The following is a 24,185-nucleotide window of genomic DNA, read 5'->3' on the forward strand; positions in this document are numbered from 1 at the left end:
CATCACCCGACTTAATTCGACTACATTCCATTATCCTCGTTTTGCTTTTGTTGATGTTAATCTGATATCCTCCTTTTAAGACGCTGTCCATTCCGTTCAGCTACTCTTCCAAGTCCTTTGCTGTCTCTGACAGAATTGCAATGTCATCGACGAACCTCAAAGTTTTTATTTCTTCTCCATGGAATTTAATACCTACTCCGAATTTTTCTTTTGTTTCCTTTACTGCTTGCTCAATATACAGATTGAATGAATGATTACAATTTCACAAAAATTGGATGATTTATTCAAGGGGAAAGAGCTTCACAAATTCAGATAGTCAATAACGCGTTGGTCCACCTCTGGCATCGCAGTTACTCAGCCTGGCCTTAATTGAAAAGGTTGTTGGGTGTCCTGAGGGATATCCTGTCAAATTCTGTATAATTGGCGCGTTAGGCCGTCAAAATCAAGATGGCTGTAGGGCTCTGCCCATAATCTAAAAATTCTCAACTGGGGAGAGATTCGGCGGCCTTGTTGGCCAAGGTTGGGTTTTGAAAACAAGACGACAAGCCACAGAAACTCTCACTCTGCGCAGGCGGGCACTAACTTGCTGACTGTAAGGCCAGGGTGGCATACCATGAAGGGCAACAAAACGGAACATGGAAAATCGTCGACGTATCGCTGTGCTGTAAGGGTACCGTGGATGACAACCAGAGGAACCCTACCAGGAGCTGAAATGGCACCCCAGACCATTTCCCTTGGATGCCGGGGTATATAGCGAGTGACTGTCAGGTTGGTATCCAACTGCTGTCTGGGGCGTCTCCAGATACGTCTTCGAGCTGGAGCCTCATTGACTGGAGAAGAATTGTCTTAAGTTACGAGTTCCGCTTAGAATTGAGTCCCGATAGCGGAGACACGTCTGGAGAAGCCCTGGACAGTGGTGGGATACCAGCCTGACTGTCGCCCACCACACGGTCCGACAAACAGGTCTGGGGTGCCATTTCTTTTCATAGCAGTACCCCTTTGATTGTCATCCGCGGCACTCTTACAACACAGGATACGTCCACGGTATTTTACACCCCGTTTTGTTGCCCTTCATGGCAAGCCATCCTCGGCGTACATTTTTGCAAGGTAATGCCAACAATCCATAATTAGCAGTAAGTAGCCCAATGTCACATAATGCTAGATGTGAACGTCCATGTAACAAGGTTAGGATTCACAGCATTAAGAGAGCTCGAGGATGTCATATTATCGACAATTTGACATACAATGCTGATATAGTTCAGAGTCCTTTAAAGTTGAAGTAGCATTTAGCCCGATGTCTACATGTGTAGTGACAGTTATATAGGAATAATCATAACAAAAAACAAAGTTGACTATCCTTTAAGATATGTGACTGAGGTGACAAGTGATGATGCCCTGTTATGCACGTATTCTTTATGAAAATTTGGGTTGATAAGGATGGGAGACACACACATAGTAATAAATAAGTACCAGTGCCATTGATTTTGAATATATATTGAAATATAATGGAACAAACAGACGTGTAGCAAAGAATTAAGCAAGGACGCTTGTCAAACATGTATCACGTGTTCTAACATCAGTATGATATTTATCTGAGGTACTAAGTAGGTGAAAGGCAAGTATGTAAGCAGTACAATATTTAGGCATAATTTTCAACCAAAGCCCAAAAAGCTACATCTTTCTCTATATATGGTACAAGGACCATCATACATCAATCAATATGACTGTCTGTATAATAGTGGATGTATAATTTGTACATTACTGACACATAATACTGCATAAAGCAGTGAATGTCGCAGTAGGCGATCGTTATATACATGCTGGTATAAATAATATTAACAAACGTTAATGAGACATATGGAATTTAGTGTAAGTGTATGCTGAGTCGATAATAATATAAACGTTCCAACATGTAATTTCGTCTGCCGGCCGATGTGGCCGAGCGGTTCTAGGCGCTTCAGTCCGGAACCGCGCTGCTGCTGCGGTCGTAGGTTCGAATCCTGCCTCGGGCATGGATGTGTGTGATGTCCTTAGGTTAGTTAGGCTTAAGTGGTTCTAAGTCTAGGAGACTGATGACCTCAGGTGTTAAGTCCCATAGTGCTTAGAGCCGTTTGAACCATTTACCAACATGTAAGTCCGTCTCTGTTTTAGTCAGGGTAACACAAGTTAGACAAATTGACATACTTGTGTACTCTCCTACATAAATGTGTTGTAAAAGAGAGTATGTTATCGTCTGTGTAAATAATATCCCTAGGTGCAGGTATTATTTGGATGATAGGAAAGTCTACAGGTAATTGTATATTGGGAATAAATTAGAAATGTATAAACCCATGCCTTCTAAATTCTTATTGGAATATTGTAAACAAATAGTAAAGTTATATGATTAATTTCTGTTAAAACATTTTTGAAGAAGTCAGTGAATGACCAAAGGAATGAACGTCATGATCAAACACAGCAATAAAACTAATTAAGTTATTCACTGGATATTCATTAAAACACAACGGCCAGATGGTTAATTATTATAGAGATTATATACAGGTCATAAATAAAGCAGCTCATGGTCCATATGAAACGTAGACCGAGGTCTAAGTAAAATCTGAATGATTTGGAGACTGAGGTCTAGGTATATCCACGAGGTCTATATTTCTATAAAACCAGCGAGCACTGTACCATATGACCTGTCTTTTTTAATTGAAGATGAAGCTTATGATAATACATTAAAATGTAAAATATTAGTTTGTTAAAATACTACAGAATCTTGTGAATAGAATAGTCTTGTGTTACCTGTATTAAAATCGAACGGAGATTGATGTCAGAATTACCTTTACATTGCTAGACTGTGAAGAGTATAAAAATATGATAGTATAATTCTTCAATATGGCTCCATGAATCACTGCCAAAAAATTTAATATCGAACAGCTGTGACAATATCTAGTGACCGCATTATACAGGGTGGTCTATTGATAGTGACTGAGCCAAAAATCTCACGAAATAAGCATCAAACGAAAAAACTACAAAGAACGAAACTCGTCTAGCTTGAAGAGGGAAACCAGATGGTGCTATGGTTGGCCCGCTAGATGGCGCTGCCATAGGTCAAACAGATATCAACTGCGTTATTTTTAAATAGGAAGCCCCATTTTTTATTACATATTCGTGTGGTACATAATGAAATATCTTTTAGTTGGACCACTTTTTTCGCTTTGTGACAGAATGGCGCTGTAATAGTCACAAACGTATAAGTGCGTGGTATCACGTAACATTCCGCCAGTGCGGACGGTATTTGCTTCGTGATACATTACCCGTGTTAAAATGGATCGTTTACCTATTGCGGAAAAGGTCGATATCGTGTTGATGTATGGCTATTGTGATCAAAATGCCCAACGAGCGTGTGGTATGTATGTTATGTTAACCGGGGACCTAGAAACGACGGAGAGGCTCCGTCCCCGCCGCAGCCGCAGTGGTCCGCAACCCCACGACGACTACCGCAGTCCACTTCACCCCTCCGCCGCCCCACACAGAACCACTCTTTCAGGGTTATTGTGCGGTTCGGTCACCGGTGGACTCCACGGGGAACGTCTCACACCAGACGAGTGTAACACCTATGTTTGCGTGGTAGAGTAGTGGTGGTGTACGCGTACGTGGAGAACTTATTTGCGCAGCAATCGCCGACATAGTGTAGCTGAAGCGGAATAAGGGGAACTAGCCCGCATTCGCCGAGGCTGATGAGAACCCGCCTAAAAACCATCCACAGACTGGCCGGCTCACCGGACCTCGACACAAATCCGCCGGGTGGATTCGTGCTGGGAACCGGCGCTCCTTCCCGCCCGGAAAGCCGTGCGTTAGACCGCACGGCCAACCGGGCGGGCTGCTATGTATGCTGCTCGGTATTCTGGACGACATCATCCAAATATCCGGACCGTTCGCCGGATAGTTACGTTATTTAAGGAACAGGAAGTGTTCAGTCACGTGTGAAACGTCAACCACGACCTGCAACAAATGATGATGCCCAAGTAGGTGTTTTAGCTGCTGTTGCGGCTAATCCGCACATCAGTAGCAGACAAATTGCGCGAGAATCGGGAATCTCAGAAACGTCGGTGTTGAGAATGCTACATCAACATCGATTGCATCCGTACCGTATTTCTATGCACCACGAATTGCATGGCGATGACTTTGAACGTCGTGTACAGTTCTGCCACTGGGCACTAGAGAAATTGCGGGACGATGACAGATTTTTTGCACGCGAAACGTCATTCACCAACAGCGGTAACATAAACCGGCATAATGTGCACTACTGGACAACGGAAACTCCACGATGGCTGCGACAAGTGAAACATCAGCGACTTTGGCGGGTTAATGTATGGCGCGGCATTATGGGAGGAAGGATAATTGGCCCCCATTTTATCTATGGCAATCTAAATGGTGCAATGTATCTGATTTCCTACGTAATGTGATACTGACGTTACTACAAGACGTTTCATTGCATGACAGTATGGCGATGTATTTCCAACCTGATGGATGTCCGACACATAGCTCGCGTGCGGTTGAAGCGGTATTGAGTAGTATATTTCATGACAGATGGATTGGCCGTCGAGGCACCATACCATGGCCCGCCCGTTCACCGGATCTGGCGCCCCCGGATTTCTTTCTGTGGGAAAGCTGAAGGATATTTGCTATCGTGATCCACCGACAAAGCCTGACAACATGCGTCAGCGCATTGTCAGTGCATGTGCGAACATCAAGGAAGGCGAACTACTCGCTGTTGAGAGGAATGTCGTTACACATATTGCCAAATGCATTGAGGTTGACGGACATCATTTCGAGCATTTATTGCATTAATGTGGTATTTACAGGTAATCACACTGTAACAGCATGCGTTCTCAGAAATGATAAGTTCACAAAGGTACATGTATCACATTGGAACAACCGAAATATAATGTTCAAACGTACCTACGTTCTGTATTTTAATTTAAAAAACCTACCTGTTACCAACTGTTCGTCTAAAATTGTGAGCCATATGTTTATGATTATTACAGCGCCATCTATCACAAGGCGAAAAAAGTGGTCCAACTAAAACATCCATATTTCTTTACGTACTACACGAATACGTAATAAAAATGGGGGTTCCTATTTATATAAACGCATTTGATACCCGTTTGACCTATGGCAGCACCATCTAGCGGGCCAACCATAGCGCCATCTGGTTTCCCCCTTCAAACTAGACAAGTTTCGTTCCTTGTAGTTTTTTCGTTTGACGCTTATTACGTGAGATATTTGGCCCAGTCACGGCCAATGGACCAGCCTATATAGTATAGCGCGATAATACATCACAAAAAAGTAGAGGATGAGATTACAATTCTTACCCAAGTTTACAAGATCTCTGAGTGCCATGTCTAATAACAGAATCAAACATTCTCCATACGTGCGTGGTGAGAACATAACTGACACGCCATGTTATTCCAAAGACGTGGCACAAGTACAAATGTATAAGGGGTGATCAAAAAGTTTCCATTTGATGATGATGGAGGTGGATGACGACCAAGCACCTTCTCCCCAAAGTAGACTACAAATGCTCAGTAATAATGAGTTCTGTTGTTTATGGTGGATAGGGGAATACAAGTGATCCTCGTGCTCACATAACAAGTCCTCCACGAAGCGCGCTGTGTGAACAAGGTCCTTTTCGTCTTGAACTCAGGGTTACCATTGGGTAACAAACACTGTACCTTGTGAAGGGTTTGATCAGCCAAAACGGTCACATAAGCTTGGCAGTAATTCCAATCTCCACAGTAAGCATAGGGCCCATAGAATACCATTAAATGGTTGCCCAAAGCATTACTGAACCCCCGCCATGTTTCAGTCTTGGGACATAAACTCGGACAGAAGTTGAAAACAATGTGAAAGAGAAAAATGTCCAAATTCATATGTCCATAGCCCAGGTTTAAATGGCTTCGGCACCACGTTTTCCAGCGGCATTTGAATCACTGATGAGTGGTTTTGGAATTCCAACTCGCTCTGAACTTCCCTGTTTGTGGATATTCCTTCGTGATGTTTAGGTGTTGACAAGGTTAGCAAGTGGGACACTTAGTTCTCCAGTGACTGTTGAGGCTGTTGTCCTGCTACATTTCGTCGCATTCCTCTTCAATGATCGTCAGTCATGATCACTATGTTTTAGTCCCATCACTATTCAATTTATACGTTAGTGATTTACCAACCACAATATCAACTAAATTCATCTATGCTAATGACATCGCACTGGTAGAACAGAGCAGTAATTTCGCAGATGGTGAACGAATTCTTACGGAGGATCTGGAGAAGATGTCAACTTTCTTTAAGACCTGGAGATTGGTCCCAAGCACATCAAAACCTGAAGTCTCTTGTTTCCATCTAGCGAATCGTGCTGCGAACTACAAACCAAGAGTTCTGCTCAATGGACAAATGTTGAGGTACAATCCTTTCCCAAAATATCTCGGAATCATTCTAGATAGAACTCTGAGCTACAAAGAGCACATCACCAAGCTTTCTCAAAAAGTTGCTGCAAGGAACAACATACTACATAAGCTCAGTGGTACCACCTGGGGAACCCCCGCTGACTGTCTGCGTTTCACTGACGTCAGTCTTGTGTACTCTGCTGCCGAGTACTGTGCACCTGTCTGGTTGGAAAGTGTACATGTGACGAAGGTAGACACAAAACTTAACGACACAATGCACTGCATTACTGGTTCCATCAAATCAACCCCATGCCACTGGTTACCTGTACTGAGTCACATATCTTCACCTCACTTAAGGCGAAAACAGACTCTATTGAGGGAGGCCAAGAAAATCTCTGCATCACCCTCTCTACAACTGCACCAGGAATTCTGTCATCCGCCATAGCAACGATTGTGATCAAGAAGACCAGCAAGTGTTACTGCAGGACAACTCATCGCGAATGGTTTTGATCTAAACGAAAGCTAGAAGCATGAATGGTCAACAAAAACATTGGGAACAAGAGCCCATCACCTAGATGCCACAAAGAAGCCAAAAGGTTTTGACCTACCGAGGAACCTTTGGTGCCACCTCAACAGGTTAAGGACTGGACATGGTTGTTGTAGGTACTTCAAGTACAAATGGGGCTGGATCAGTTCACCTATGTGTGAATGTAATCAAGAAGAGCAGACAATTGAACATCTAGTCCAATGCTGTCCACTTCATTCATACCCTGGAATTCCCGATGACTTGTTCACTCTCACACCCAGCTTAATTAACCGGTTGAAAAACACGGACTTTAAGGTTTAATCTTGTCTATATCATATGTATATTGTATAAAATCATTTGCCTTATATCAATTGTATATTGTATAAAATCACCATACGATTAAATAAATAAAATAAACTGAACAAACACTTTCGACCGTGTTCTGACCTAAAGAATGATGCTTTTTCGCTTTCCCCATAAGCGGTTTCAATTTACAGTACCGTTTCTCGTGAAATACCGGCACTTCGGCGACCTTGGTTACGGAAGTATACACCATATATGCGCCAACAAAAAACGTATTGAGGACATCGCACAGTTGCCGTTCGCGGTAAAATACAACAGGGAACCTGCAAGCTTGGCTAGCATCTGCATTTAAGTTGAAGCATGTATTTCTCTCTGTGTTCCTATATTTTTGTCCAACCCTGTATGTAGCTGAGTGGTAGTGTCGTGGGCTTTCCAACGATGGGCTCCGCGATCAGTGACGGCAGGTTTGCGTTTCAGACCACAAATGTTTTAGCTATGGGTTTTTTGACAGTGAAAGGAAGCCACAACAGTGGGGGAGGCCCAGCCAATTGTTTCATAATAACAACATCCCTTCACATTTTATCCAGGCTTAGGTCTGGCAATGTGCCTAGCACGGGGTATATTTAATTTTCTTATTTTCATCTTTCTATTTTTTATACTTCTACTTTTTTCATTCTACAAGATTGCTGCAGCAAACTATTAAACTTCTTGTTTGTTTCATAAATTTTAATTTCTCACGCAGTGTCTTCGCTTCGTTAAATCTCCTAACTAATGCCAGGGTTCTGAGTCGTCTCAGCAGCTTCCCTTATCGCTTAACACAATGCAGTCTTGGAGTTCTCGTTATTTGGCGTATACGACGGAATCTAAACCTTTATCTTTCAGATCTTGAAATTTCTCTTTAAAATTTTGGAAAAGGCGCATTGCTTTTCTTCGTTGACTCTTTTCCTGCCGTTATGCATTCGTTTATGAATTGCACACATGCTTCGTCAAGCGGGCAACAATGATCCTGTTGAGCCATGATTCTGTGATTTGCTATTTTTAAACGTCTTCGGCATTTTGTCCGTTCAGAATTGACGCACCATCGGCTCGTATTCTCATCACATTTTCTGCGCACCCAGTAACGATTTCCATTCTTGAGGAGACACGGCTTCCCATTTGTTGCAATTATTTCTATTAGTGACAACGTACAGACATCGAGTAGCTTATACCTAATAATCTATACGGAAACGAAGGCTATAGTCAAGGGAATTGCCTAACTGACGGTGACAACAACCCGCTGCTGGTGAACTATTGGCGTAAAACAGCAATGGTCAGAAAATCGAAAACTGCAAAATTGTTTGGTAGGCACTTTCGAAAGGGTCGATAACACCACCGTCGGAAACCTTACGTAGTCTGAGTGGCGGCCGTTTCTCGTCACCCGTTCACCCTGGTGCGGGGGTAGGCGGCCTGTGTTAGGGGGCGCGGACCGCCGTTCGCTTCTAGGTGCGTTTAGTCTTACCCAGACACGCGAAGCGTCAACTGCTAGCGTGGCCTCCGCGAATAACTGCCGATGAAGGATTTCATGCCGAACTTAGCTGGTAGCCGTCGTACCTGTTGACGAGACTTCCATGGAGCCTAACCTCAATTGATTCCTCAATGATGCTCTCCTAAAAGTCACTAGTTCAACACAGCATTTTTGGTTTCTCAAATTCGAACGTAAGCCCTCCTTGAGGCTGTGTTCTGCCACTGCTGACTTCTTTTTATGTCCCAGAGCCCGCATCTCGTGGTCGTGCGGTAGCGTTCTCGCTTCCCACGCCCGGGTTCCCGGGTTCGATTCCCGGCGGGGTCAGGGATTTTCTCTGCCTCGTGATGGCTGGGTGTTGTGTGATGTCCTTAGGTTAGTTAGGTTTAAGTAGTTCTAAGTTCTAGGGGACTGATGACCATAGATGTTAAGTCCCATAGTGCTCAGAGCCATTTGAACCATTTATGTCCCAGAAGTAAACATCTAATGTGTTCCTGACTGCGTTACGAGACACAGCGTTGTGTTTGCCCAATGTACTGGAGACCACACTTGCAAGGGATGCTACGCTGGTGTGCAGAAGTTAAGGACGCAAGCAGCTTTCGCGTGATGTGTCACTGCCAAGTAACAGAGCTCGATGAAAGATGGACGATACACAGTAAGAAATCCTACATTATAGCACAGAAGGTAACTGAAACAAACACCCAATGAGACGAACAGAAATGACATTTTCATTCGAAGACAGTAATTATACTGAAGTAGCCGTGGTTTACAAAACCCAGAACATGGATCTTAATAGGGTGTGTGATCATCACGGGCAGCAGTGCATGCTCTGCAACGTGCTCTGATACTGGCCAGAGGGTGGTAAGGAATTTTATGGTAGAGCGCTCTGTTTCTCCACCAGCGCGATTGACAGCTGCTGGATGGTCGATGGTGAATGTGGGTATACTGCAATATGTCTCACCAACGCATCCCTCAAGTGGTCGATGAGATTTAAGTTGGGGGAACGGGCAGGCCAGTCCATTCGCCGAATATCGAATACCTACTCGTTCCAAGAGCACCTCCACCTCAATGGGGTAGCGCATTGCATCCTAGGAAACGAAGTCAGAGCCGAATACACCCCTGAAAAGATGCACATCGGGAAGCAGTACATGGTCGCAATAACGTTGACCGATGAGTGTAACCCATTCAAAGATCTGAAAGTCAGTATGCCCATGCAACATTGTCTCGTCCCACACCATAACACCTAGACCACCAGAACGATCATGTTCGACAATGTTTCTGGTTGCATTACGTGTTTCACCTCTCACCATACGACGGTACGCCCAGAATCTTTATTCAGGTTACCCCTCTCTTCGCTGATTCACTCCCTATGCTCTTGGCACCATCACAAATGATGCCGGCCATGCGAGGGTGTCAACAGAACGCAGCTTACTGGTCGTCGGGCAAAAAGACAACCCCCACACAGTCGCTGTGCCACTGTGGAGAGTCAGATTGTGTGCCTTGCAGCTCTATCAAATGTGGTTGCAATTGTACCTGTTGTTTGAAGTGGATCTCTTCCTGCCTGTTGCACAGTACAGCGATTATTTGCTGCTGTAGCTGACTGTCGTTGTCCACCATCTCTCTTTCATGTAGCAGTGCCTGTCGTTCAGAATGCTCCTCATGGACATGAAACAATGATGTGAGCAAAACCAAACTCCTAGGCTACAGTCGTCACACTGCGTCCTTCTTCCAGTTTTCCTTTGATTTTTCTCTATGCACGTGAAGTCAGCCAAATGTTGTCTACGAATCATGTTGTAACTAAGAGCACTACCACAGTGCACCGTAACTGCTCTCTGATTGGCGCACGCGCGCGCGCGCGCGCACACACACACACACACACACACACTGTCTTTTTCCGTTCCTTCAGTTGCCTCGTCTTGAGGGGCCAACTCGATTTGGCGCTATAGTTACGTTGATCTCACACACTGTGACGTTCAACTTTGTGTGCACGACTCGAGGAGGTATGGTAACATGCTCCCGAACTCTCATCCATTTCCAAGTAGTTAATATACAACTAGTTAATATATTAGGTTACTTTATCTACCTCGTCCTTATGTTTTGCAGAGCTGTGTATATATATTGATTATTTGCAGTTGCAGTTGCCCTTTACAGAACAAAACGTATCTTTCGTTTGTTTGTGGTGGTCGAATGATGGACTTGAAATAGTTTTTTCTTAGGATTTCGTCTGAAGGAGGCCCTATATCGGGGTAGGGGTGTACAAAGAGGAGTTTCTCTTTGAAATTTCGTGGCAGATTAAAACTGTGTGCCGACCGAGAATCGAACTCGGGAACTTTGCTTCTCGCGGGCAAGTCTCGGTCCGGCGCTGTTTTAATCTGCCAGCAAGTTTCATATCAGCGCACACTCCGCTGCAGAGTGAAAATATCAATTTGGGAGTTCCTCTTTATGTACTTCTTCTTCGTAGATTGCTATATCACTCGTTTTCTTCAATGCACGTCTAATTAGCACTTCGCTGTACCCATTTTGGCGAAATATATCTTTGAGGCGTTAAAACTAAGCTGGGAGGCTGTGTAAAGAATGGTATGTGCCCTGCCAACTTGTTAACAACAGTGTTCAACGGCAGTGGATGACGACAGCTTATTGCATGAAAGTGCAGATCTCTGTAGGATTTCTTTCTGTAGGTCATGTGTTCTTTTCTTTTTATTAGAATGTTTAAAAATCGAAACATTCATTCTGTTCTAGCTCCATCGTGAATTGTATGGTTCGATGGGTACTGTTCAGCTGGTCCAGCAACTCATTCAGCGCACTCTTCCATGTTCCCACAATGATGGTGTCATCCGCGAAACAGAAGATGTGTTTAGGTTTGAGCCAAGCAGTTTTTACAGCCATCTCCTCAAACTGTTCTATATAAGACTGCCAATCCCAGGAGCAAGCGGCGAGCCCATGACTTGTCCATTCATTTGTTTATAGAACCCCCACCACATTTGGTAGGTTATGGCGCATACACGTTCGTATAGCTTGCCTGTTTAGCGCTGAAAATTACGTGCTAAGAGTACCAAGCTGTCATGAAGTGCTACTCACATGAAAAGAAATGTTATGTCAGTGCTGGTAAAGACAACGTCTTTATGAAGCAACATTACTTTCAGTACAGTCACGAATTTGGATGTGTTCTTCAGCGTCTCACTATGGGTCTCAGAATTAAGGTTAGATATTTGGCCACTCCATATGTGGATACATCAATGGTGCTGGCTATTGGCCATCTTCATTGTGAATTTTAGGCAGTCCATACAAGTGTGGTGGCGCTGGAGCTTTTGGACAGAGCCGATTCACTTCTTCTTTCGTTAGGACTGACTTGTGAAGAAAAGCTGTTGTTTTTTAAGTTGTCTTTGCTGTTGGATGCGTTTTTAGCTTCCTGAAGGCCAGATCCTGCACCAGAGAGCTTTTATGTGATGGTAGTCATCGGCACGCAATAGGACTGTCGTATTTCCCTTGTCAGTAGGACTATTGTGTTTTCAGACTCTCTTACCAATCTTAGTGGTCTGTGATCTGTTGTTGCCATATTTGATTGCAGAAGTTGCTATTTGTCGATGATCCTGCATTTTCCTCAGCTAATTTCTTCCATCTTTTCCGCTAGCAGGCCACGGATTAGTTCTTCTTCAACACCACTAGTAATATTCTGTTTCGGCGTTTGGAACGCGAGTGAAGATCATCCTTTTGGAGAGGGTCACGATTCTAGCAGCATCTAGTTCTTTTTTTGTCAGGTTGATATCTTTGACACTCTAAGCTTCATATGAGGTCCCCTCAGTCTCTCGAAATTTCAGTGTTGTCTAGCATTACCGTCGTCTTTATATTTCGCTGTCCGGCATATGAACTGCGTTTTGCAGGAACATGTTGACAGGTTGCTAACGATATAGAGATGCCATTCAAGTAGAGTCCGTGCATTCTTGTCCAGTTCTCTTCGTGTGAAGCGAAAGCGTTTCATCACTATGGCCTGGCTCACTGGTGGTAGAATCCACTGCGTTTACTTCGGTTTTAGTGGATACCATATTCCTGCAAAGCATAGTAGGACGTCTTTGTCCCAATACCACTGGAGTAAGGCTAATGTGCTAAGCAGTTTAGTTTTCCTGATGCGTTCTTTCTGTATCTGTTTGAATCTGCTGAGCATTTCGCCCCAGAGAGGTGCTTTATAATGGAATACAGACTTTCCCGGTGTACACTGGTGACGAAATCTTCTCGGCGTTACATGTGGTTGGCTGCACTGAAATTCCACCACGTTTCGGGGAGTGCCGCTCTCATCATCTCTTTCCACAAGAGTACCACTTCAAGACGCCTTGGTATGCTCACCAGATCATTTTGAGTCCAAAACATTGAAGCTATTTGAGCATTTACTCTCCACAACCTACTTCAAATGTGGTAGGGAGTTCCATTGACAAGTTAGTAGCCATGGACTCGCCATATGCCCCCGGGATTGCCATCCTCTACGTAGAGCACTTTGGCGAGTTGGCATTAGAAACTGCACAGCTCAAACATTACTATTTTCCCGTTACGTGGATGACACCTTCGCTATTAGGAAACATAGTAGAGAGGCACTGAATGAGTTCCTAGGCCATCTGAACAGCGTACATCAGACCATACAGTTCACGACTTGGCTAGAACAGGGTAGATGTCTTCCTTTTTTAGACATTTTAATAAAGAGAAAAGAAGATAATACTGTATGATATGTAGTCTACAGAAATAAATTCTACACCGATCTGTAACTTCATGCAACGTGCTCCATCACTCAGCGCAGTGGTACACTTCTTTAAGAACTGTAATTGACACCTTAAAGATGTGTTTTGCCAAAATGGATAGTGACGTGCAGATTGGTGTGCATTGAAGAAATCGAGTGGTACAGCCATCTGCAAAGAACAGGTACAGAGAGAAAAACTCGGCTTTAACTCCAATACTGGGCCTCCTTCAACCAAAATTGCGAGAATCTTCGGGGGGGGGGGGGGGGGGGGGGGAAACCATCACGCTTAGCTTTCGACCACCAGAAAAAAGAAAGTTATGCTCAATTTGGTAAACGATAAACTGCAACTGCGAATACCTGGTATATATACAGCAATCCTTTCGAGTACAGTTTTCGGTACATCGAGTAAGTACAGCACCTTGCAATGCTGCATAGAACACACTAGAGGCGTACGTCTGGGTCATGATAATAAGTCAGGTTTGGCAGAGCACTTTCTCAGTGAGGGACACACATTCGAATTTTAGAAAACAAAAATGTTATGCTGAGCTAAAGGCTTTCGGTAGAGCATAATGAAAAAATCAATTGAGACAAGGTGGCATGACAATCTCGTGAAAAGGGCTACCATGTAAGTCTGGCATTGAACCCTGCATTAGCCACTTTACGCCGAGATCGCGCCCTGCAGTTGACGCTTCGCAAATGAATGCGTCATGAGTTGAACGGCAGTCCGCCCTCGCACTATAGATTGCCAGCCTCTACTCCCGTGAGGAGAGGGGGAGGGGGGGGGCAGGTGGCGAGAGTCAGATTTCAACACAGCCACCCTACTGGGAGACGGAGAGGATTTCTTGAGCAGTGTACACTGGGAGAGTCTGCATTCACATAAAATATTACACTGTCTGACAAAAAAGTGAATCATCTAAATTTACATCTACATACATACATACGTACATACATACATACTCCGCATCCTCCCTCCCTGTTCCACTCCCAAACAGAACGAGGGAAAAATGACTGCCTATATGTGTCTCTACGAGCCCTAATCTCTCTTATCTTATCTTTGTGGTCTTTCTGCGAAATATAAGTTGGCGGCAGTAAAATTGTACTGCAGTCAGCCTCAAATGCTGGTTCTCTAAATTTCCTCAGTGGCAATTCACGAAAAGAACGCCTCCTTTCCTCCAGAGACTCCACCCGAGTTCCTGAAGCATTTCCGTAACACTCACGTGATGATCAAATCTACCAGTAACAAATCTAGCAGCCCGCCTCTGAATTGCTACTATGTCCTCGCTCAATCCGACCTGATAGGGATCCCAAACGCTCGAACAGTACTCAAGAATAGGTCGTATTAGTGTTTTATAAGCGGTCTCCTTTACAGATGAACCACATCTCCCCAAAATTCTACCAATGAACCGAAAACGACTATCCGCCTTCCCCACAACTGCCATTACATTCTTGTACCACTACATATCGCTCTGCAATGTTACACACAAATATTTAATCGACGTGTCTGTGTCAAGGGCTACACTACTAATGGAGTATTCAAACATTACGGGATTCTTTTTCCTATTCATCTGCATTAATTTACATTTATCTATATTTAGGGTTAGCTCCCAATCTTTATACCAATCACAATTCCTGTCCAAGTCATCTTGTATCCTCCTACAGTCACTCAACGATGACACCTTCCCGTACACCACAGCATCATCAGCAAACAGTCGCATATTGCTATCCACCTAGAAGACTTGGTTGGCTGTCAATGTAACTTCGTACTTGTACACACCTTTCGCAGGTTATACAAATGATTAAAATTGCAGTACTCTGCGACAGGTAGAACAGACGCCAAATTGCATTAGTGTTATTCCTGTTTAGTGTCGTTACCAGGCCAGGTAGGGTATATAAGGGGTTTTATGTCAGACGCTGAGTTATCACTGTGAAGAACACGGAGATGCCACGTATTCGTACGAGACTGCATTATTAGCACCTGACAGTTTGAAAAAAAGCTCATTGTGCGTCTACATTTGGCCAGCTGTTCGAATCACGGAATATCCTGATTTGTGTGACAATGGCGTGATGTCGAACTGCATAGGAAAGTAAGGTTCTAGTTGACCACATATGACCCCCACAAGGGAGTTTCGCCATGTTGTGTACCGAGCACATCGTAGCACTTTCAGATACATGTATGTCATCGCAGAACAAGAAACGGATTCCCACTAACATTCAGTATGATTCCGCACCATTGAACAGAGACTAGCAACAGCTGGACTAGGTTCTTACTATCTACTGTTAACACACGCAGCTATGTTTTGAGTCGTTCGGCGACCGGATAGTATGGACTGGTGATGAATGGCACCGCATTATGTTCAGCGACGAATTGCGTTTCTGCACTACCGCAGATGTCCATTGTCGGCGAGTACGGCGGCGACCTGAGGAAAGGTCCTATTCGTCGCATGTTTCGGAGAGGCACAGTGATCTTGCTCTTGCTGTCACAGTGTGGAGAGCCATCAGGTATGACTTCACGTCACCTGATAGTGTGTGAGGGAATTAAGGTAGTACAATGGTACGTCAAGGGCATTCTGCGTCGTTGTGTGTCACTTTTCAGGGACAGCATCATGTTGGCGTTTGTCTACAGCACAATATTCGTACTCACGTCGCACATGTCTCAATGAACTGCCTATGTGATACTTCTGTTTTCCCATGATTATCAAGATTCCCAGACAAGTCCTCGATAGAACAAGTGTGGGACCAATACGGACGTGGGAGAGCCAGAATCCAGGATATCAAGGACCAGAAAGAACAATTGTGGCCCAGCTTCGCTTGGAAGAGGATACAACGACCTTATGATACCCTTCTCAACTGAATCACAAGTCAGAGAGGGTGCAGCTTCATATTGATAAGTAGGCTTATACTGCCAACTTATTTGTAAATCTAACTCGATTTTATAGTCACTGTAACAACATTGCATACCCTCTGAATCCGCGAAGTATCATTTCGTTTTTTCCTCATTTTCTGGCGCTTCATTTTTTTTTGCCAGGTAGTTAATTTCTGTTCAACATTCCCATAAGGACTATACTCTGTCTGTAATTGGTATAAGAAGGATGTTTGATGGTATTTAACCAAGGACAGAAATTTCCTATCATACAGTTGACAGGACTTCGTAGAATGTTGTTACAGTCGCGCAGGATGGAGCAGAAGTCATCACATGTAAAATTTTATTTATAAAAAAATCTCTCTCTTTCGTTTTCTAGACGCCACTCTGCTCGTTTTAGACTGGTTATCAACTGCTGGACTCTTCAACAGGACAAATCACTTGGTACAGGGGGCAACCAGCGGTGTGATAATACATTTCAACCGATGAAAACCGCAACAGCTGCTCAAAATGATTTATTGATCATAACTAGTTTCACGACATTGTATCCCCATCTTCAGTTAAACTGTTGACCTAAACAAGATACAAAAAAATTATATTAGTGCTATCTTAAACCAGGAAGTAACAAGTTGATACATTGTTGATTAGCATGTGAGAAATGGGGACATTCAATACATCACGTTTTTAAAATCTGGATAAGGATAAATAATAGAAGTCCCTTATCTTCCTGCATAAAATTGGCGTCATAAAATACGCAACCGTCAGAAAATTATCAGAGGAAGAAGAGCAGGATGTAACTATGTAACCCTAAAAACAAAATCCATACATATTATAAAAATGGATGTGTGTGTGTGTGTGTGTGTGTGTGTGTGTGTGTGTTTTGTGTGTGCGTGTGTTCCACGTCTCCTCCTACACAACTGGACCAATCTCAACCAAACTTGATACACATATTCCTTACTCTCAGACAACGATTGCTGTTGGGGGTAAGCACCATCCACCTATCACAGTTTAGTAGATGTGGTGTCGTAAACAATAAGATGCGTGAAACACTGTGTAGTGGGACGCGAAATTGAAGCGTCATCCATCCACCAGTATCAGCCCAGTTTGCAGGTGAATATAAGTTTAATTTAGTGTTTTGTTTATGTATTTTGTAATATTTGTAATGGTTGTGAATTATCTAAAGTTTTGTATTTATTTTTATGTTTCATGTACGGAGAGGGCGGCGCAACGAACGGAGACAGCATCTTCACTGCCGGGACCAGAGAGAAAATTGATGGCCACTATACGTCGCGGGTCGACAGCCAAAGAGCAACAGTAGATCCTGAAACCGAGTTGTTGCGTCGTGCTTCTAAAAACTGAAAAAATAAGAATTTGTAATGTTTGTACAACAATGACGTCATAGAAAGTTTAATCATGTTGTAAATGTTCAGTCCTATCTTGTCAAGGCTCAGGTTCACGTCTATATGTAGTATATAGGAAGATAATAAACTAGTGTATACTACAAAACTTTAAATACGTGTTCCGAGAATTTATTTATGAAGAATTATGTTAAGGAAGAAGTATTACTAATTTATTGCCGGCCGAAGTGGCCGTGCGGTTAAAGGCGCTGCAGTCTGGAACCGCAAGACCGCTACGGTCGCAGGTTCGAATCCTGCCTCGGGTATGGATGTTTGTGATGTCCTTAGGTTAGTTAGGTTTAACTAGTTCTAAGTTCTAGGGGACTAATGACCTCAGCAGTTGAGTCCCATAGTGCTCAGAGCCATTTGAACCATTGAACTAATTTATTTGACAAGATTATTAATTTGTGACAACGTTCATCGTGAGTTTGAATCTTGAAAGTTTATTCAATGTGGTTTTAATATTTATTAAAGCAGATAACTTGGATTAATATAATTTCTGAGAAGAAACAAACGACATCTAAGTTGGAAAAAGTTTGCGCAAACCAATAGGACTGAGTGACGTAATTCTGCGCATACGACTCAAATGATGATGTTTTAATTACAGTTTCGTTCAAGAACCATTCAGAGACAATTTTAAAAGAATTTAAATAAGTTTGAAGTGTTTTGTAACTGATGTTGGTGACGAAGTCTGCATATGGTCATCTATCAAAAGAAAATCATTTATACAAAACTTACGTCGTTACACTACAACTGCTTCATTAAGCATGACGTTGAAATTTATTACTTCAGTACTACTAAATATATTCGCAATACATTTCGCAGACAGTATCTGCATATACCGCTTAATGCACGTACAAAATTATACCATGGTGCCACGCGTAGTTCAGGAGATCAAGTTTTCAAGTTGTGCGCAGTTCTGGCCGCTTAGGGGAGACATGCCAGACCTTTGGCACATGCTGTAGTTGGTAATATGATCCAGCTGGCAAATGACTGTTATAAAACAGGACCTAAGCATCTTGAAAGCGGCTATTGTTACTGCGTAGCACACAATGCCGTACCGTGAGTAGAACGAACGATTGTGATGTATATCCTGGCCGTTAGATGCGTTGGCATTTGCGTGTCGAAAAACATCCTCGGAGAGCTCCGACCACTACATAGAGGCTGCTACGGACTTATCTCGTTCTTTTCTAAAGTTAACACTTAATAAATGTCCACCTTCTGTAGATTTTGTTCTCTGATTTCGAACATTCCAAAAGCAGGAATTGAATACTGGTACTCACTTTGGCTCTATTATGTTCAATAATTTTGGGCTACTTGACATGTAAGAATAAGTGTTACAAGCAGAAAACTTATTTACAGTTATGGCTAAACAGTTGTATTTAGGCCCATATTGAAGAAATTATATCCTTAAAAAAGTTCAAACACATCATAAGATGGAGATATTTACGTGCCAATCTGAGTCATTGTGAGTAGAAATTGCATTAAAATCAGTTTTTTCATTGTTAGCAGATTAGCTATGATTTATTTTAGCGGTGATTGTGGATGATTGTGGCACTCCAAGTATAGAGAAGTACCATTGTATCAATATCTACTGCCGGCTTTGTAGCCGAGCGGTTCTAGGCGCTTCAGTCCGGAACCAAGCTACTACTACGGTCGCAGGTTCGAATCCTGCCTCGGGCATGGATGTCCTTAGGTTAGTTAGGTTTTAGTAGTTCTATGTCTAGGGGACTGATGACCTCAGATGTTAAGTCCCATAGAGCTTAGAGCCATCTGAACCATCTAGTGTTGGAGGGATTAAAACATGAAGCATATAAATCTTTAATTGTGTCAGAAAATAATGCAAGGGTGCCAGAAAACAATGAATATGTTAGTTAGGATAGCTAGGTTTAATAAGTTCTAAGTCTAGGGGACTGATAACCTCAGATGTTGAGTCGCATAGTGCTTAGAGCCATTTGAACCATTTTCAATATCTACAGAGATTTACTAGATACACAAGTAGCCTTTGGGATTCTGGGAAATTGTGCAGAATTAAATCGAGAAAGAAAACAGAATAAGAAATATCTATCAAAGGAAAATGTTAGTGATGGATGATATTATGTGACACTCATGGGCATTCCAAAATTATAATACTGCTTCAAGAAGGTAAAGTTTCACTTTTCAGTGGAGTATACCCTTCAATGAACCTTACTTACATAAAATATGAAGCGTGTGTTGGACATGGAATAAAACTCAACTCTCTTGCCTTCCCTGAACTACACGAGTACGCACGATCGATCGCAATCTTAGACAACATCTCTGCTACTGTTATGTTGGATATGCTCTGTTAAGCACATCTACTGTACCTAGAGAAAAGAATATGTGTTAGTCATAGCCTAAAATTCCATAAAAAGTCAAGAGAGTCCAGGAGGACTTTGATAAACTGGAGGAAGATGGTGACAGACTGGACCTTATGGTCTACCTATGAAGTTATTTTTTAAATAGACTGACGAACCACTGGCCACAAAGCTGTTTAAAGGTTGGGTCCACATCTGGCCTGTAGTTTTAATTTCTCTAGGAACTTGGACATACAATTTATGATTATATTTAGGAAGAACCGTTCCAGACAGTCGGAGAAAGTATCAGCCTAGAACAGAGATGGAACTGATATCAACGGTTTTTTGTTATTCGTTTGATGGTACGAGTTGCACAGTAAGTCAAGTAAAGTTTGGCTTTTGAGAGTAGTCATATGTGTTTAATTCAAATGTTTGTACTGTAATATCATGTGGGCATAAAAATCTTGGCTGAAGATTTGTAACGAGTGTTCACCTTCAGTTTAGCTACATTTATCTTCACGATGATGCATGTGATGGATGTCCCAAAGCTGTATCTAATATGAAAACTCTGAGTAAGTGCGCAACGCAGTACTGGAAATCGGTGAGTGATGGCTATAAAATAGCTCATGCAAAACACCAATCATTGGAAAAAGTACAGTACGTTTTACGTGATGGGTTAACTATGGGAAAGCTTTGTGAGGTGAGAGACTCATGTCTCGCAAGCCGATCAAACGAAAATGCGAAAAATGAAGATCTGAGCAACGTATGAACCGTTTTGGTAATGATCGGTCATATTACGACCGCCGATTTATTAATATGGATAAAATGGGGTTCCACCATTTCACATCAGAAACGAAACACTGATCCAAGGAATGCGTGGATTGCACCAAGAAAGACGAAATACATTTCGCCTGCCAGAAAGGTTTTGAGCCATGTTTTTTAGAATGTAAAAGAATTTCTTCATGTTGATTACCTTGAAAAGAGTAAAGCAATAAGTAGTAAATGCTAAGTACGTCCTCTGGACAAACTGGATGAAAAAACATGTGAGAAGAGGTGTAAACCGCAGGACAAAAAAAATTGTTTCTTCAGGGCAATGCACCCGCCTCCCAAACGTGCTGTGGCCATGGAAAAACTAAGTTTTTTTTAACTATCAAAAACAGTCTTGATCACAATTTATTTATTACGGTGACCGGTTTCGGCCACTACTGTGGTCATCTTCAGACCGATGAGTAAGAACGTTCTTCTGCTGGAGAATCACTACTGATTCTCCAGCAGAAGGAGGTTCTTACTCATTGGTATGAAGACGACCACAGTAGTGGCCGAAACCGGTCACCGTAGAAAATAAATTGTGATCAAGACTGTCTTTGATAGTAAATATTTGTAACACATTGATCACTGTTCAATCCCACAATGTATTCAAAAGTAATGAAAAACTAAGCATTTGAAGAACGAAACGTCCATAACATTCACCAGATTTCTTCCGCAGTCTCCTAACAAAGTGTGGGCTGTTGGTAGCAAGTAAGAGAGATTACGCCTGTTTCTTAGCGCCTAGCAGCACCCACAGAAGTAGTGAATTGCTATTTATGTATAATTTGTTGCTCCACATTTGGACACGTTTGTGGGTGTAAAGCGTTTTGAATACAATGATGGCCGTAAATGAGCATTTGGTTGACCTCCTATACTCATATTTCAGGGGTGGAAAGCGTTTGACAAAGCGAATTGACCGTAAGACTGCGCTACGTCGAAAAATTGACATATATTTGGGCAAAAAGAAAAAAAAAACTGTCTTTGACTTCGAACGGATTAATTTTCATTTTATTTCGTACAAACCATTAACTTTATAATCGCCATTGTTGCTTCATCACTGGCTGAAGACATCTGCAGCATGGTGGCTGTCTCCTCAATACCGTTGATTTGTTTACGTATTGAATCTTACTCTATGACCGTTACGGCGCAAAATCAAGCGCCGGCAAGCCAGTCGGGAAGACAAAGCAGAGAAGGCTGTGAGAAGAAGTCAGCCAATCGCACACTGACCGACATCCCTTCCAGGATGACAACGCGACAGCAGCGGGCCCTAGCTGAAGAGGACACAAGCGCCGCGACCGACTGGTGACGGCCCAGTTCAATAGCAGCTTCAAGATCACCCACTTGTATAGCAGCGACATCGATAGCAGTTCAGGACAGACTTTTGTCAATTAAAGATCAGCAGTCACTGCAAAGACCGATTATTTAGTATGTCGCCCTTTGCTTGCGACACATCTGTGTAACTGCCAAAGTATAGTAATTTTCTTATTGAAATAAAACCCATTAATAAGACTTGTTTGTCTAGCAAACCGAGTTCGCAGGATTCGTAGGCACTACAATGACTTTACTACAATTGTTAAAGTCATAACAGTTCGTTACATAGAAAAAACGAGTAGTTTACTGGACTTAAGAAATCGGGAACAAAATAAAATACTCTCGGGACAACAGCATCGCATAAATGAATAGAATACACTAATGTTACTGGACAACCAAAGCGACATGCGTCGGTACGCCGACTACGAACTCCCACGAATAGTGTAGGGGAGGCGCAGCCAGAACGGTGACGGTACCTGCGGCAGCGCGGGCTGACAGGATGGCGGCGCCCGCACCCGTGTTGCAGTTGCTCATCGCTCAGTGTACACGCCACGCCTCACCACTCCACAGCACCGCACCGCACCACACGCCGGCCACTTGGTGACTGCCGACGCCTCGCTTCCCCTCGCCACGCCGCGCAATCACAGCCGAAGGAGATGCCAGGCTTGCCAACCGCTATACTCCGCCACAGCCCGCTTTCACTCGTCTGGAGACACACTGCGAAGAGTGCTCTGGCTACGGACCAGTGAAAGCAACGTTTACAGCGTTCGTGCTGACTACAGAAAACATTTGTCTTTTGACATGTGTTCAGTTATGTCAACATATTCAGACTGTCCTGCACTGTATCTGTTAAGTGACACTATCTCTCTACATCTTCCGGGTGAGTCACGGTTAGCCGGCCGGGGTGGCCGTGCGCTTCTAGGCGCTTCAGTCTGGAACCGCGTGACCGCTACGGTCGCAGGTTCGAATCCTGCCTCGGGCATGAATGTGTGTGATGTCCTTAGGTTAGTTAGGTTGAAGTAGTTCTAAGTTCTAGGAGACTGATGACCACAGATGTTAAGTCCCATAGTACTCAGAGCCATTTGAACCATTTGAGTCACGGTTACACCACTTTCATTTCATGAACGGTTCGAGGTGTTGAAACGAGGTTTCCGCCAGATGATGGTACGCCAAGGGGCATGTAAATTGCAAGAATCTTAACTTTTGTATCGATCGAGATACTGAAGCAAGTATGAGTTTTTTGAATAGAACGATATACTTTTTAACAGCACCCAAAAACGCTGGAAACGACGAGCTCAGAGATATAATGTTTGTCAATTTTGATGTTGAAACTTTTCTCAAAATAAACTGAGAAATATGAAACTGGAAAAAAGTCGGTCGTCGGTCAAAATCGGCTGTTGAATTGTAAATACGCTCACGCCAGGAAAAGTCGTTGTATCAAGCCTTTCGATATCAAGGTCTGCACTGCAGAACTAACTGAAACTGTGTTGTCTATCGGCCAGTCATTTCGGTTGCGACATTTCTTGCATGCAGACGTATACACCAATGAATAGGAGCTTGACATGCCACTTTTATACGGCGAATGTCAAACAAATGCTGTCGAAATGGTAACGAGAAAACTGCGTGACGAAACTGTAGTTGTTTCCACAAAAACTTGGAAACGTACACACATTTGAAAGAGTTTTCCTAAGCCCCATTTGATGAGCCAGAAAATTAGCATGTGCCATAGTTCCATACACAAAAACCATACCTGAGCCTGTGTCTATGTCGTACAGGCTAGGAGGTTTGTCTTAGTATCGTAGGCTTGCTTTGCTGCATATAACTACTGGTCTGGGATGAGAGCTCTGCTTGGCACAATAGCCGACTCTGGCCGTATGGCTTTCCAGTTTTAGTGTATTTCGCGGACTCTTTTGCGAAAGTTTTCAAAGTCAATACTAAAAAGCGCTATATCACTTAACCATCTTTCCAAGAGCTAGTGAACTCAATTATGAAAAGTATACGGTTCCATTAAAAA

The 24,185-nt window shown here is 43.0% G+C and overlaps 1 protein-coding gene across 1 annotated transcript in view; it reads right to left on the minus strand.

Moving 5' to 3' along the window:
* Positions 1 to 22,797, minus strand: part of LOC126483697 (peptidoglycan-recognition protein SD-like) — a 202,397-nt gene extending 179,600 nt beyond the window's left edge. The window contains exon 1 of the mRNA XM_050106789.1: positions 22,648 to 22,797. Coding sequence (XP_049962746.1) covers positions 22,648 to 22,705 — 58 coding nt within the window. The 5' untranslated portion in view covers positions 22,706 to 22,797. The remainder of the gene's footprint in view (positions 1 to 22,647) is intronic.
* Positions 22,798 to 24,185: the final 1,388 nt, after the last annotated feature.

Source organism: Schistocerca serialis, chromosome 1 (genome assembly GCF_023864345.2).
Source record: "Schistocerca serialis cubense isolate TAMUIC-IGC-003099 chromosome 1, iqSchSeri2.2, whole genome shotgun sequence".
In the NCBI taxonomy this organism is placed as follows: domain Eukaryota; kingdom Metazoa; phylum Arthropoda; class Insecta; order Orthoptera; family Acrididae; genus Schistocerca; species Schistocerca serialis.